Genomic DNA, 14545 nt, shown 5'->3' with positions numbered 1-14545 from the left:
AGGGACTCGCCAGCTGCGGGTGCCGGGTCCCCGCCGGCGCAGGACGGGGCCAGTGACCTGCTCTACCCACCCCTGCATCCTGCCTCGGCCTCCCTCACCTCTAAAGGGGCGCCCCGACCTGGCGACTTCCGGGGCAGCGCGCCGGACCCCCGCCTTACCTGAGCGGTGGCTGCTGTCGCCAGCCGGGGCACCCTGGGGACCCCCACCGGGCATGCTCCGGCCGGCAGCCGAAGCGGGGCGGGGGCGGGGGCCGGGGCCGGGCCGCTCTTTCCTCCCGCGGAGCCTGGCGTTTCCTACCCGGCTCGGGGCCTCGCATACGCGCGCACACTCGCGCACACACGCGCTCACGGCCAGGCACGGGCTGGAGCGAGCGGGAGCTAGCCACCTTCGAAAGTTCGCTTTTGCCTGTGACTCTTTCCGGGCAAAATCGAGGGGGGAAGTGCGGTGGGGGCGGCGCCCAGGGAAAGACAGGCTGGGGGTCCGGGTGGGTGCGAGGCGCCTCCCAGGCGCTTCAGGAAGTAACCGGGGGATCCTGGATCCGGGGCTGTGCTCCAAGCCGAGCAACCGCAGCTGGATCACCACTGGCTACTTTTCGTCTGACTCCCTCAAGGGAGCACCAGCTTGGGATCATGGGTGCAGGAAGTGCCCCAGGAGTTCCTGTCTTCATGGCCTCACCTCTGGGCAGGAGGGCAATCCTGCAAGCTGGAATTCGCCAAGTGCCAGAGGCTTGGCGCAAAAGCGTTGCAGAAGCTATGGGTAGGAGGGTGCCTTGTGAAGAAGTCCCGGAGACTTTGCAGGAACGTTTTAGAACTAGGAGAGTTCTAGAAAATGGATGCACCTCAAGACCATAATGCTAAGTGAAATAAATCAGACACACGAGGTTAAATGTCGCATGGTTTCTCCTACATGAGAAACCCAAAATATAAATAAAGAGCAAAATGAAAGATAGTAGTAAACAAGGAAATAGATCTTTTGCAAGTGGAAAGGAAATCAAGAGATAGAGACATGGGAAAAGAGGTGTAAAAAAATTAAAATGTATTACGACCGTGTACCAACTCCCTGTGATGTAACCATTATGTACTGTGAGCATATATTAATAAAAATTAAAATGTTTAAACTAGAGGAGGGCCCAAGGCCTTGAAGAGATGAGGACCAGATGCCTGAAGGCACAGGCATGCTTAGAAAGCATCATGGGGCTGAGTATGAGGTGGGTACTGAGGGTGTGGAGATCTGGGGGAAGGAATACAGAGTTGGACTGGGCTAAACTTATTGATACAAACCCCTAAGCAGAGGTTCTGGGTTCGCTGCAGTAGCTGGCAGGGTTGGGAACTGATATGATTCATGATTGGTTGACTCAAACGTGGACCAAGAAGTGGCCCGGGCTAAGTGAAGTTAAAATTCGAGCTCTTCCCTGGTGTCCTAGAGGAAGAGCTAAAAGCCTTAGGGAGGCAGAGGCTATTAGAGTGGGTTTGTTATGTGCAACCTACTCCCCCATCAAACCTTTCACAACTGCAAGAAAGAAACCTGTGACCAGCATCTGTGGTTGGTCTTCTCTATAGGTAAGAAATTACAGTTGGACCCTCACATATGATAGAGTAATTGAGGTTCAGGGTGAGAGGGCCAATGGGTGGCAGTAAATCATCAAAGGTTAGACAGGGATGATCATCCTAAAGACAGGAGAGTCAAAGCAGCCATATCTGCCATAGTCTGATTTCCAGAGGCCTTTGGTGTTGATTAGTTGAACGTGGCATTCGTAAAGCTGAAGCGGATGTATGCACTACCACATTCTTACTTGATCTGTAAAAACAGAAAGTTCTAGGTCAAGTGAACAAGATTCTAACTTGAGTTATCAAATCAGAGAATCATGGCCCTTCCTTCAATTCCCAGACTGGAGTCAGTTTACAGACCCAGAACACCTTGAATGAAGGGGAGGTTGGTTTCCTCAAGGAAGCTCCCTACTACACTGTTAATCTTAAAATTACGCTGTTAAAACATTATATCCTGTTGTTTTTCCAGCCTTCCCCAAAGCAACATGTCACCTTTTAACAGGCTAACTCTCCATCAGGAAAAAGGAAAGGATCAGACTTTTCAAGAATTCCAGCACATTGGCTCTGAAATGACACTAATTCCAGAAAACCCAAATATCCCTGTGATCCACTAATCAGAAGGGTCTTAGGGAGGTCAGATGATCAACAGAGTTTTAGCATGGGTTCATCTCACAGTGGGTCCAGGGGACACTGTACTCATCCTGTGGTTAATTCTCCAGTTCTGGAATTGGAATAGACAACAAGTGGCAAAGTCCTCACAGAGGGCCTCTGCCCTGTGGAGTGAGGATATTGTGGTAAGAAAGACCAAGGAAAAGCCACCACAAGTGTCTCCACCTAGGAAAACAGATAAATCTAGCCCCACATTCCAAGAGCGACTAAGGAGAGTAAGGCCACCATCAAGGACTTGAAGGATGCAAGGATAGTGACTACTTATGACTGAGTTCTGGGGTCTCCAACTCCCCTTCCCTTACACAAAGGCCACACTGGTCTATTACACTGAGGACATTGTGCTGACTGGGCCCAGTGAATGAGACTTCCTGGTGAGATGTTTACATGTCAGAGGGTGGAAAATACCTCTGACAAAGACTCTGGGGCCTTCCAGTTGCTGGATTTCCTAGGGACCCAGTGATGCAGGGCATGTTAAGATCACCCTTCCAAGGTGAAGGGTAAACGTAGTATCTGTCCTCTCTTACAACTAAAATATAAAACTAGAGGTGTAACATCTCTTCAGATTTTATAAGCAACACATTGCTCGTTTGAGTAATTACTCCAGCCTGTTTACCAAATGACCCAAAAAGCTGCTATGGGGCTGGTGCTGCTCCTCAGTGGTACAGCACTTGAGCCTGCATGCATGAGACCCTGGGTTCAACACCAGCTCCAAAAAACAAACAAACAAACAAAACCTGCTGGTTCTGAATGAAGCCCATGAAAAAGCAGCCTCTGTTACAGGCTTAGCTACCAGGCAGGCTGCTCTTGGAAGGAAGCAGATGCAGCAAGGCTGTTTGGAGCCCATGTCAGGGATCTACGGGTGAGTCACAGCACACATCCTCAGGATTTGGGGATGGGGCCTGCTGTCTTCTGCAGATAACCATTCTGCTTTTAAGAGACAGCTTAGACTTACTTCAAGGCTCACCTTGAGGCACTAAGTGACCATGAGACCTGAGGTGCCCATCACAAACCGGGTTCTGATCCACCAAGCCATAAATCTGAGTGTGCACAGAGTACCCAGACATCAAATAGAAGTAATGTGTAAGAGATTAGGCCTAAGGCAGCCCAAAGTCACAAGTAAGCCACATGAAGAAATGCTCAGATGCCCAAGGTCCCAGCCACTTCTCCCCTAGCCCACCACTGTGGCCTCCTGGGCATTCTCCTACAGTCCGTTGACAGAAGAAAAGGAAATGTGGGCCTGGCTCGCAGAGGTTTGTGCATGATAGTCAGGCTCCTCCTCTTGGAAGCAGGCAGATGCAGCCCCTCTGGAGGACACCCTGCAGTGCTGAGAACTCCTCCCAGTGGGAGAACTCCAAGCAGAGCACTTGTCATTTAGGCTGCATGGGAGAAGAAATGGCTGGAAGTGCACTACACATCAACTAATGAGCTGTGGCCGAGGCCTGGTTCAACGGTGAGGGACTTGAAGGGAATCTGACCAGAGAACTGGTCACAAGGAGACCTGAAGAAGAGGTATATGGACAGGCTTCTTTGCATGGATCAAAACAAGAGCAGAAATCTATGTCCCATGTGAATGCTTACCCAAAGGAGACCTCCACAGAGTTCTTGGATAATTCACATGGTCCTGAACAACAGGCAGCCTCTTCCCAGTCATTCTGTCATTGGCCAGAAGGCTCAGGTGCACAGTGGCCATGGCAGCAGGATGGAGGTTGTTCCTGTGGCACTCACCAAGGCTGACCTGGCAACTGCCACTGCTGAGCGCCCATCTCCCAGCTGCAGAGACCAACACCAAGCCCCGGATGTACACATTGCCCAGGTTTTCTGGTGGTGGCTGGGTCACCCTGAGCTACTTCCATCATGGGAGGGGTGGCATTTTGCCCCCACTGGAATAAACATTTACTGGGATGTGTGTTCATCTTCCCTCATAAACATTTCTGTTGAAGTCCACGAACTTACAGGATGCCTTTTCCTCCTCAGTGTTCCCCACAGCTCTGCTTCTGGCCAGGGAAATCCCATGGTCCTAAAGTTAACAGGCAGAATGGCCTTCGAGGTCTCAGTTATGGCATTCAGGTGCCACTGCCTTGCACTAGGCCAGTGCAGGCTGCTCAGAAGGAGGTCTGTCTGTACCAAAGTCCCCTTCCCACATGGGGTATCATTTCTCCCACCAGCAGGTTCTTGAGCCCAGGGATCAAGGGGTGAACACAGGAGTGGATGAACTCACTATCAGCCCAGGTGACCATTAGCAAACTGCTTCTTGTGTCCTTGACCTTATGCTCCACTGGCCTATCTCCCACAATGGACAGATCATGACCCCACTGAGCCTGCCCAACCATTGCAGACTCCTCATGCCTGGGTCTCCAGGTGAGGAGAGAGGCTACTGTGCAGGCCTAGGGGACTGAGTCTCCCTGGCAGTCTGCTGGCTCCAGGCCTCTGTTATAGGGACCACAATTGTCTCCCTTTAGTTTCATGGCAGACTTACATCTCAAGCAATGCTGTATTAATTAGGACTCTTACTTGCAGCTGACCAAAACTAATACTTCTACCTAAGTATAAAACACAAGCCAGTGAGGGTCCAAGGGGAGGCCTCATGGGGTCTGAAGCATGGTCCAGCTGCTCCTCTCCTGGTGAGGACTGAGCACCAGGTGTCCTGCTGTCTGTGACCAAACAGATGACACCTTTAGTCTCCCTCCGCTTTCAGCCCTGGATTTTGAGACATGGACAGCTGGGAGCAAGTAAGGATGGGGTCATTGTTCTGTCAATATTCTTTTATTTAAAGGATCAGAAAGCTCTTCCTCATTTTCATGACAGCAGAAAGGGGCGGCATCACAGGTGCTGATCTGAGTCATAGCCTAGGACCTCTCCATCTCTACCCAGTGAGCAGTCACTCTGCCTGTAGAAACCATGCACACTTGGGCTGGGGATTTAGCTCAGTGGCACTGAGCCTGCCTTGTAAGCACAAGGTCCTGAGTTTGATCCCTGGTACCACAAAAAAAGAAACAAACATGCACACCCACAGATTATGTTTACACAGACAATGAGCAGTCAGTACCAGCATGTGGATCTGTAGCAAGAAGCCAGGAGCCCTGAGGAAATGAAATGTGAAAGCCTTTTGCCAGATCACTGAGACTCTCCAAAGTTTACTTGTGATCTGGATGTGATGGTGCAAGTCTGTAATCTCAGCACTTGGGAGGCTGAGGCAGGTGATTTGCTGTAAATTCCAGGACAGCCTAGGCTACATAGTGAGTTCAAGGCCAGCCTGAATTACAAAGTAACACCCTGTTTCAAAAAACCAAAAAAAAAGTTTACTTGTAATAACTCATATTTATTGAGCATGCTCTACATGGAGGACATGGTTCTACACAAATGAAGCTCATTAAATTAATTTCACCTTTAAAACAATTTTTCACCATTTTCAGATGAAGCCAGTGATGCCCTGAACCAGAGCTTCCAGCAACTCTTAGAGTACTGGGCTCTGCTGTGGCTGTCACATCCCCAGCCGTGACAACGTGCTCTCTCTCACTACACAAAAGTGGGATTTCTTTTCCTTGTGTTTCTTCCCCCTAACCCAGTGGTTGAACTCAGGGCCTTCACACTGAGCTACGTTCCCTTTTTTATTTTTTTATTTTAAGACAGGGTCTCACTAAGTCACTAAATTGCCCAAACTGGACTCAAATTTGTGATCTTCCTGCCTCAGCCTCCCAGAGTGCTGGGATTTCAGGCATGTGCCATGACATCTCCCCAAAAGTGACAATTTCTGATCCTGGGAGCCACTCATATTTCACAAGGTAAGCCACAGAGGTGGGTAATTGGTCATTCATGGTGCAGTATTTCCTATGCCCCTCCCCCTCTTCCCTCAGTCTTACTCCCTGAAGCATTGTGGGAAGAGGGGCTGTGATGTCACACGTAACACAGGGTTATGCACTGTCCATTTCATGTTCAAACTTTCTGGGGCAAATGTCAGGCCTCACTGCCCCATGCATCCTCTGGCCAGAGGCTTTTTGGAGTGACTGCGCTAAGCTGGGATTCTGATTCTTATGGATTTACCTCCCAAGTGTCCCGTAGATCCTTTGAGCATGGCAAAGACAGATATTCGAGAGAATTCCCATCCAGCTCCTTGGCTGGAGCTAAATAGGAAACATTCTCATTGAGAACAATAACGAGGCTAAAACAATTCTGGGAAATTTAATTGTCAAAAGGAGATCTTTAAAAAAAATAAACGAATGAATTGGAGAAAAGAAATCTGTCTTAAAGTCAGGAAATAACACTAGACAACGTGAAGACTCTCATTTGTTAATGCCTGGAAATAGGAAGTGGGTTCAGTTTCAAATACCATCAGATAACAGCCATGCCAAAGGATGTTATCATAGCTTTAGGCTAAATATATAACATAAGTAACCTTCCTTTTGCCGTACATATTGTCTGAAAGCCATCTTAGTGGACTAACATGAGCGCTGGCCCAGCTGCAATCCCAGAATTTCCCAGGAATCCAGTCCACCCAGCTCCTGTAACCCCATGTGTGTGTGCACAGGCGCACACACACAGACACGCAAGCCCGTGATTGGCTCTGTGTTCAAAATGGTTCTACATGATCAAATGGCAAAACCAAGAAGGAAGGGCACCTTAACTTCGCTCTAAATCGAGATCCAATACTCTGTGGGTGTTTTTTGGATTTTGCTTTTTTTCTTCAGCCTGTTTTCTCCTCACTTAACCTCCTGCCATGTAGGACAACCAGGCCCACTAAGAATCTCCCCGGTCAGAGGCTTGAACACAATTAGTGGGGCTGGCTTCAGATTTCATAACTGATTAGGAAAAACTGTAATTAAAAGTAAGAAGTTCAGATGGATAACGTCACTAATATTTTATTTCACCAAGTAAGGTTTCTCTTTTAATTATACCAACTACCATCACCACCATTTCATAAAGAAAACTTTTTTAATCGATGATGATGATGATGATGATGTGATCCTAGAATAAAGGATGCCCCCTTTAGGTGGACTGAATTTTGCTTTTTGTTTTGTTGTTTTTGTTTTTGGAGATAAAGTCTCGCTATGTAGTTCAGTCTGGCCTTGAGCACACTGTGTAACCCGGACTGGCCTGGAACTCATAGCAATCCTCCTGCCTCAGCCTCCTGGTGCTGGGATTATAGGCATGTGCCACCACACCCAGTTGAATTTTGCTTTTTAAAAACTCATTATGAAGCCAGTGTGGTGTTGTGTGCCTGTAACCTCAGAGCAAGGGAGGATGAGACACATCAGGGCTGAATGGGGGCTGAGGAGCCAGTGCTAGGTTCACCACCCTCTTCCTTCTCTGTGGTCATGGAAGTGGATCTTCAGGTAGCACTTCTGTCAACTTGAGGATTGAGAGATTCCATGACTAGATGCTTCCTGCAGGTTCCATGAACATCCAGCAGGAGCAATTTTTTTTTAAGGCTTGCATTGATTAAGTCACTGGGACCTGGGTGTCACCCGCCGCTGCAGAGAAACCCATCTCATGCTGTCCAGTCCCAAAGCCCTCCTGACTCTGAAAGCTGCTACTGAATGACGTCTCAGACCCTAAGTCTCAGACCTGGGACCTGCTGTCACCAACAACACTCAGGTCTTCCCTTAGGCTTATCCGGAACCCAGGTTGAACTGTTCCTAGTGCCTAGTGAGACATCCATCACTTCAGGAGTGACCCCAAAGTCCTGGAACACCTGAAGCACACAGGAGTGGGGTCAGGACGACACAGGAAGGGGAGGCTCCACAGGGGAGCAGGTCCATGGAGGGATCCTTGTGCTGGGTTGGAAACAGGAGGTAGAAGAACTCTCTAGTCTGGTGTCATAATGTTGTGTGGGACTTCAAGTTTCTCAGTCTGTCTGTCTGTCTGTCTGTCTCTCTCTCTCTCTCTCTCTCTCTCTCTCTCTCTCTCTCTCCCTCCTCCCTCCACTCTTCCATCTTGCCTCCAGAATTATGGATCTGGTGACTGGAGCTCTAGAAGCTATCTTGGGACATCAGGACAAGAATCACAGCCCAGGAATGGCCAAGCCAAAAATGGGAATCAGTCTGCTCAGTGATGACTCGGAAGAACCTCCATGTTACCCCTGCGTGGCTCCCTTTACAGCATAGTGTGTAATAGAGAAGAAAAATTTACCTCATTTGTTCCTCTGTTGGTTTCTATGTTGTTATGAGGCCAAGCCTAAATCTAACTATTGTAATACCGTAAGTTGTTTTAATTATTTGAAAAATATTGTTTAATCATTCTTTGTTAGATTTTTGTTTTTAGATTTTTATAGTTAAAAAAATAAGACGTAAATGTATAGTAAAAGAAATGAGTTAAAGAGCCTGCTCTTTCCACTAGCAGGTGAACTAACGGCCAGTGCTCAGGGTAAAGGGCTCGTGGGATGCAGGTGCCCGAGGCCCTGCTCCCACACAGGAGCAACTGCTCCATCCTCGTGCTCCTCCTGCCCCTCAGAGACCAGCGGGTCACCGGAGCTCACGCTGCCTTCTGATATCCCCAGTGTGAGCTGCAGTGTGTGAAGTGCACAAGGGACCTTAAGCCGCTTTCTGGAGTCCCATAGCACCTGTCGACAGGATTTGATGCACATCTGTCCCTTCCTGTGGCCCTAGTGTGGAGGCCTCCAGCCGGGCTACGTCTGGCCCAGAGATCCAGAAGAAAATGCGGATGTGGCTCCGAGGCCACAGCACAGCCAGTGTGGATAGAGGCAAGGGCCCGGCGGTGACCACTTTCACCCCACACTGTCCCTGCTCTCTGCCCAGCACCACCCAACAGCAACTTCCTCACCAGCCCACTCTGGGAACTAGAGAGGCACTCAGCAGCTGCAGCCCCTCTGTAGAAACCACTAGGGCAGTTTCCACTTCCTCTCCCCATTCTGCCACTGGTCGTCTCACTGCCCCAGTGGGGAGGAAAGATGGTGCGGCTGAAATCAGCATGAAGGAGTCTAGGGACTTGCCATCTAACCAGGGAGAACTTTCTTTGCATTTAGTCTCTCCAGAAAGGTACCAGGAATCAAACTCAGGGCCTCATGTTTGCCAAGCAGGCACTGTGCCACTAGCTGCATCCCTGGCCCTCATGCAATTTCTTTAACTGCCACCCAACTCGCTGCTGCTTTGGAAAGGGCTCAGCTCCTCTCAGCAGCATCTACCAGAACTTCCCCGCCATGCACACACACAGGCACAAGGGCTGTGACCTGTGGGAGTCCCTGCCCCAGAGGTGCTGCTCCAGCTGCCCCCTCCTCTACCCCTGCCCATGGCCACAGCCTTGGTTCCTCTCAGGGCTGAGCACACTATGATCAAATTACAGCCCTCTCCTTTGCCCCTTCAGGAGAGGACAGTCTCCAGCCAAAGTTTCATCTTCCTGCTTATGAACAGCTGACTCAGAATATTCTCAGTCTGCAGAAACTGTGGTTTTCAGCTCTACGGTTGAGCTCACCAGAATGGGGTGTTGATAGCCCTTATATTTGGGGTTTCGTTTCTTTGGTTACCATGGTCATTGACCAACCAACATGCACATAGTTACCATCTCCTGGGTATAGTCCAGAGCGAGGCACTATGCTGAACACAAAAATCCAAGACATGCTGGGAAAAGGGGAGTAAAGATGAATCGCAGGAGGAAGGGCACGATCAGGGCAGTGAAACCTTCAGTGTGACACTGCAATGGTGAATGCACGATATCCAGCATTTGGTAAAACCCACAGAATGTACAACACAGGTTTGAACACAAATGCAAACTACAGACCTCAGTTTACAATAGTGGACCAATATTGGCTCATCAGTGACAAAAAATACACCCCCCCAAGGCAAGATGTTAATCATAGGGAAACGGTGGCAAGGGCGGGAGCCTGGGAACACCGTGCTTCATGTTCCGTTTTTCTGCAAACCTAAAACCACTCTAAAAAGACAAAGTCTATTAATTAAAAAACAAGAGACTGCTTGAAGAGCTGGGATTGCCTTGAGTAGATGAGGTTGCCTATAAGAGACAGAGGACGTGGGTGAGTCCGTAGGTGAGCAGGTTCAAGCAACGTGGGTCAGGATTCGGATATGATTCTTCCTCCCACTCACCACACATATCTAAATGAAGTTATAAATACATACATACACAGCATGCTGTTTCCATCCTAGCTGGGGGGAAATGGAGAGGAGGAAATGAAGGATCCAGAGGCAGGTGGTGAGAGCCCATCTGCCAGCTGGGGGAGGCCCTCTGCGACAGCAGCATCGGCAGTGGCGGCAGCCGAGTGGACAGAGACACAGCTCCCCATTGTGGCCACAACAGTATCAGAAAATGCCCCCACCTGAGTTGTTCTGCAGGGTCACGCGGAGCGGGAGTCATCCTGTGCCACGACTGTCTGAGGCCCAGAGCCTCATGCCAGAGTCATCAGTGAGAAACCGAGCTGTGACCTTGAGCAGGAGCTGGACTCCTTGACAGATGGCAGGAACCTGCCCTCCAGGCACTGTCATCAGAGCGGCCTGGCAGAAGGAGCCTGGCTCATGTGCCCAGCTGGTGTCTTCTACGTCCTGGGGCTTAGAGGGCGATTCCCTTTGCCAGGTTCTTTCCAAGCAAGGCCTAAAGCTGTGTGGTCTGGTTGATGCCTGCCTGTTTCTTATAAAGGACAGAGACATGGATAGACAGCTGAGTAAGGGATTTAACAGAGGGATTTGCTGATAATCAACAGCAGCTGATGTTTGTTTGTATGTCCTTAGGGTTTCAAAGTGTTTTCTCATATTTGAGCTCTCTTGATTATTACAAGTCATTGAGAATGCAAGAAGGAATCACTCTGGTTTTATAATTAAAGGAAAAAAAAAACAAAACAGGATGCAGAGAGCCGTCCATGACTGTAGCCAGCAAAGGGCAGAGCCTTCCACAATGCTGGATTTGCAGACACAGTCTGTACCCAGAGGCGATGCAAATTCTGCCCACCGGGTCTCAGCTCTTTGGAGAATATACACAGACACACACAAAAGTGACTGCAAAGTTCAGGGGAAGCAGAACACCATAGGCTCAGACACCTACAGAAAACTTCCTAAAAGAGGGGAGAAGTTAGGCATGGTGCATGCCAATAATCCTAGCATTCAGGAAGCTACGGTAGGAGAATCACAAGTTTGAGACCAGCTTGAGCAGTTTAGCAATCTTATAAGAACTTGTCGAGGGTCGGGGGAGAACATGGTGGTGCATACCTGTAATCCCAAAACTCTGAGAAGCTGAGAGGATCACAATTTTAAACCCATGTTGGCATCTTACCAACTTAATGAAATGCTGTCTCAAAATGAAAAGTGAATGGGGGCAGATTTAGCTCAGTGGTGCCATGCCTGCCTCGCAAGTGCAAGATCCTGAGTTTGATCCCTGGTACCAGAAAAAAAAAGTGAATGAAGGAGGCTGGGGATATAGCTCAGTGAGAAAGCCTTGGGTTCAATCCCCAGTACCACCAAAAAAAAAAAAAAGGAAAAGATGTGAGAGAGGGAAGGCATGGCTTTCCAGAAGCCTTGGGCCCCCCGGCTCGAGCCCAAACCCAACTTGCTGCTCCACATCCCACTTGGTGCCTGTGCCAGGACCCTCGGCACCCAGCGCTGCAGCTGCAGGTTAGAGGCAGCCCAGCAGAACGCTCGAGTCACAGGCCCAGGACAGGCCAGAGCGGAGGAGTGAAGAACATACAGAAAGGCAATGGGCATCTCTGGTTAGGCACGTGGGGAGGGACGAGGGGACGCAGAGAGCTGTGAAAAGCACTGCAGCCTTTGGCCCACAGGCTCCTTCTCTGTGGCAGGAGGAAGTTAGCTACTCAGCTGTCACTTCTCAGGGCTGCGGCCAGGCAGCCCCGAAGGCCACAGCAGTGTGGACAGCAGGCTGCAAGGACAACCCTCTCCTAGAGAGATACGCAGGGCAGCAGGTGCTGGGAGGCAGGTAAAAGCCCTGAACAGTCCTGAAGAGCTGCCTGTGGTTTCTGATCATTACACTGAGGGTTTTCCTTTCATATTTTATTCAGTCCTCATGAGGACTCTACAGATCAAGTACTGATGCTGTGACCCTCACTTTATAAACAGAGAAACTGAGATTATACAGAGGCTGATGTCATCCCCTGCATAAGACACAGAAGTGGAGTGTGAACCTCTCGGCTATGCATGGAGCAACCACCAGCCTCCCGGAAAGCTGAAGGGGAGGGAACACCTGGGACCAGATGACCTTCCAGAAGCCTCTCCCAAGCCGAGCCTGTGTAGTGTTCTGGCACAGGGTTGAGACCCAGGAAGCGGCAGCATGAGTACACATGCTCCATCATGTACATCCGGGTGTGTAAATGACCTTTGATCCAACATAGAAAACCTCTGAATTTTGTGAGGGGGCCCTAGCTTTAAGGAAAGCTAATATTCAAACTCCAGACTTAAGTAAGAATATCAGCTTGCTTGTTCAGCACCCACTGTCTGCCTGGCATCACCCTGGGGCTTTCTAAATGTCACCTTGAAACCACATAATTCTGCAGGGCAGAGGTTATTCACCCTCCTCCTATCCAGCTCTATAGGCTAACATGTGTCGCCCCACCCCAAAATCCATATGGTACCTCAACATATGGCTGTGCATTTAGAGATGGGGTTAAAGAGGAATTTAAGATAAAATGAGGTCAGGCCTATAATCCCACCACTCAGGAGGCTGAGGCAGGAGGATCACTGCGAGTTTGAGGCCAGCCTGGGTTACATAGTGAGACCCTGTCACAAAAAAGAGAACATGAAGTCAGAGAGCGGACCCTAATCCAGTGTTTCTGGGTCCTCACTGAAAGAGATTAGGGGCCAGGGATTTAGCTCAGTGGTTCCAGCACCTGCCTTGCAAGTGCAAGGTCCTGAATTTGATCCCTGGTACCAAAATTTAAAAAAGGATTAGGACATGGACACCCAGAGGGGTGGCATGTGGCACAGAGCAGGGTGCCCACAGCCAGGGACAGGCCACAGAGGAAACCCACCCTGCCCACCCCTTGACACCAGCTCTGGCCTCCAGAATCGTGAGGAACAGCATCGGCTCCTCCTGCCTCAAGCCCGCAGCACTTGTTTCAGCAGCCATGACAGGCTGATACCCTGGGAGTGCCCGCTGGAGCCCAAAGTGCTAGGCTCAGACTGCGGAGGCCAAGGCCTCCCGCAGGAGCAGCCTCCGCAGGGTCAGAGGTTCCCCAGGCTGCCTCGGAGAATCACTGTGGCCCCTGAGAAAATATAACGTATTTTACAAGAGCCGTTTCGCCTTTCAGCAATGCATTTCAAGAAAAAGAAACTCTGCTGATTTCACACCCGTTCCTGATACAAATGGAGATATGAGGAGTTTGAGGATGGACTGGTGTATTCGTTAGATAAAAACTGTGTGCATGCTGATAAATGAAGCCAAACAACCTGAGGAATGTAAACGATTTGACTTGTGGAAGCCAGGGGAAGTGAAGTGAGTTTTAAAATCATGTTTATTTCCCATTTGATATAAGGTTATCTAAAAAGCAATCACTTTAAACGTTTTTGTTTCAAACCTTTTTTTCACAGTCACATTTAATACTCCTTTTGCTCTAATTTCCAGAAACTAGCCCCTTTCAAAACTTCCTCTGGTTATTTATTTATTTATTTTTGGTACCAGGGATCAAACTCAGGACCTTGCGCTTATGAGGCAGGCACCGGAACCACTGAGTTAAGTCCCCGGCCCCACTATGGTTATATTTTCGGGGGGGGGGGGGGGTTGTTGTTGGGTTTTTTTGGTACCTGGGATCGAACTCGGGTCCTTGCGCTTGCGCAGCAGGCGGCGAAACCACTGAGCTAAATCCCCGGCCCTATGGTTATATTTTTAACAAGAGTTTTTAACTTAAAAACTGAAGATATATGAGTATTATACGTATATGACAAAAAAATTCAAATAGTATTTAAAAATCCAACGAGACCCGGCTTCAAAATTTTTTTAAAAAGTGTTTAAAGATTGAGGTATGTAGCTTGATGCAAAAGCCCTGGGTTCAATCCACAGTGCAGCCCCCCCATCTCAATCAAACAGGACAGAAAGGAAGAAAATAAAACATAACTGACTGCACAAGGACCATCCCTCTGGGTTTGGTTCTTACGATAACTCCTTTTGTGATACTGCACAGTACCGCGTTATGAGCTTCTCAGAATAGCCACTAGATGGCAGGAGATGACCAAAGATGATGAGCCAAGACCGTACCCTCGCTGCTTTCCGCAGCTCTCCTCCTCCGAAGGGAGTTTAGGAGGAAAAGACCAGATGTTTCCAGCATCCCTTCCTGATGTGTCCAGGGTCCCTCCTCCAGACTGTTCCTGAATTTCCCTATGGCTGTGCTCAGTGGAAATGAGAGGACCCACCTCACATCTTCCCCA

General features: G+C 49.2%; 1 protein-coding gene and 1 pseudogene across 3 annotated transcripts in view; one reads left to right on the top strand and one right to left on the bottom strand.

Moving 5' to 3' along the window:
- The window catches only part of Disc1 (DISC1 scaffold protein), a 340459-nt gene extending 339844 nt beyond the window's left edge, over positions 1-615 (bottom strand). For 2 of the 3 annotated variants that reach the window (XM_087181893.1, XM_087181896.1), the window contains exon 1: positions 159-615. In XM_087181893.1, coding sequence (XP_087038019.1) covers positions 159-213 — 55 coding nt within the window. In that variant the 5' untranslated portion in view covers positions 214-615. The remainder of the gene's footprint in view (positions 1-158) is intronic. The other variant, XM_087181894.1, reaches the window with a different exon arrangement.
- LOC101710357 (biogenesis of lysosome-related organelles complex 1 subunit 5 pseudogene) overlaps positions 212-14545 on the top strand; it is a 48210-nt pseudogene continuing 33876 nt past the window's right edge.

Source organism: Heterocephalus glaber, unplaced genomic scaffold (genome assembly GCF_053883595.1).
Source record: "Heterocephalus glaber isolate CG9 unplaced genomic scaffold, H.glaber_assembly_v1.0 deba00001472, whole genome shotgun sequence".
NCBI classification, from domain to species: domain Eukaryota; kingdom Metazoa; phylum Chordata; class Mammalia; order Rodentia; family Bathyergidae; genus Heterocephalus; species Heterocephalus glaber.
This window is presented reverse-complemented; position numbering and strand designations above follow the sequence as displayed.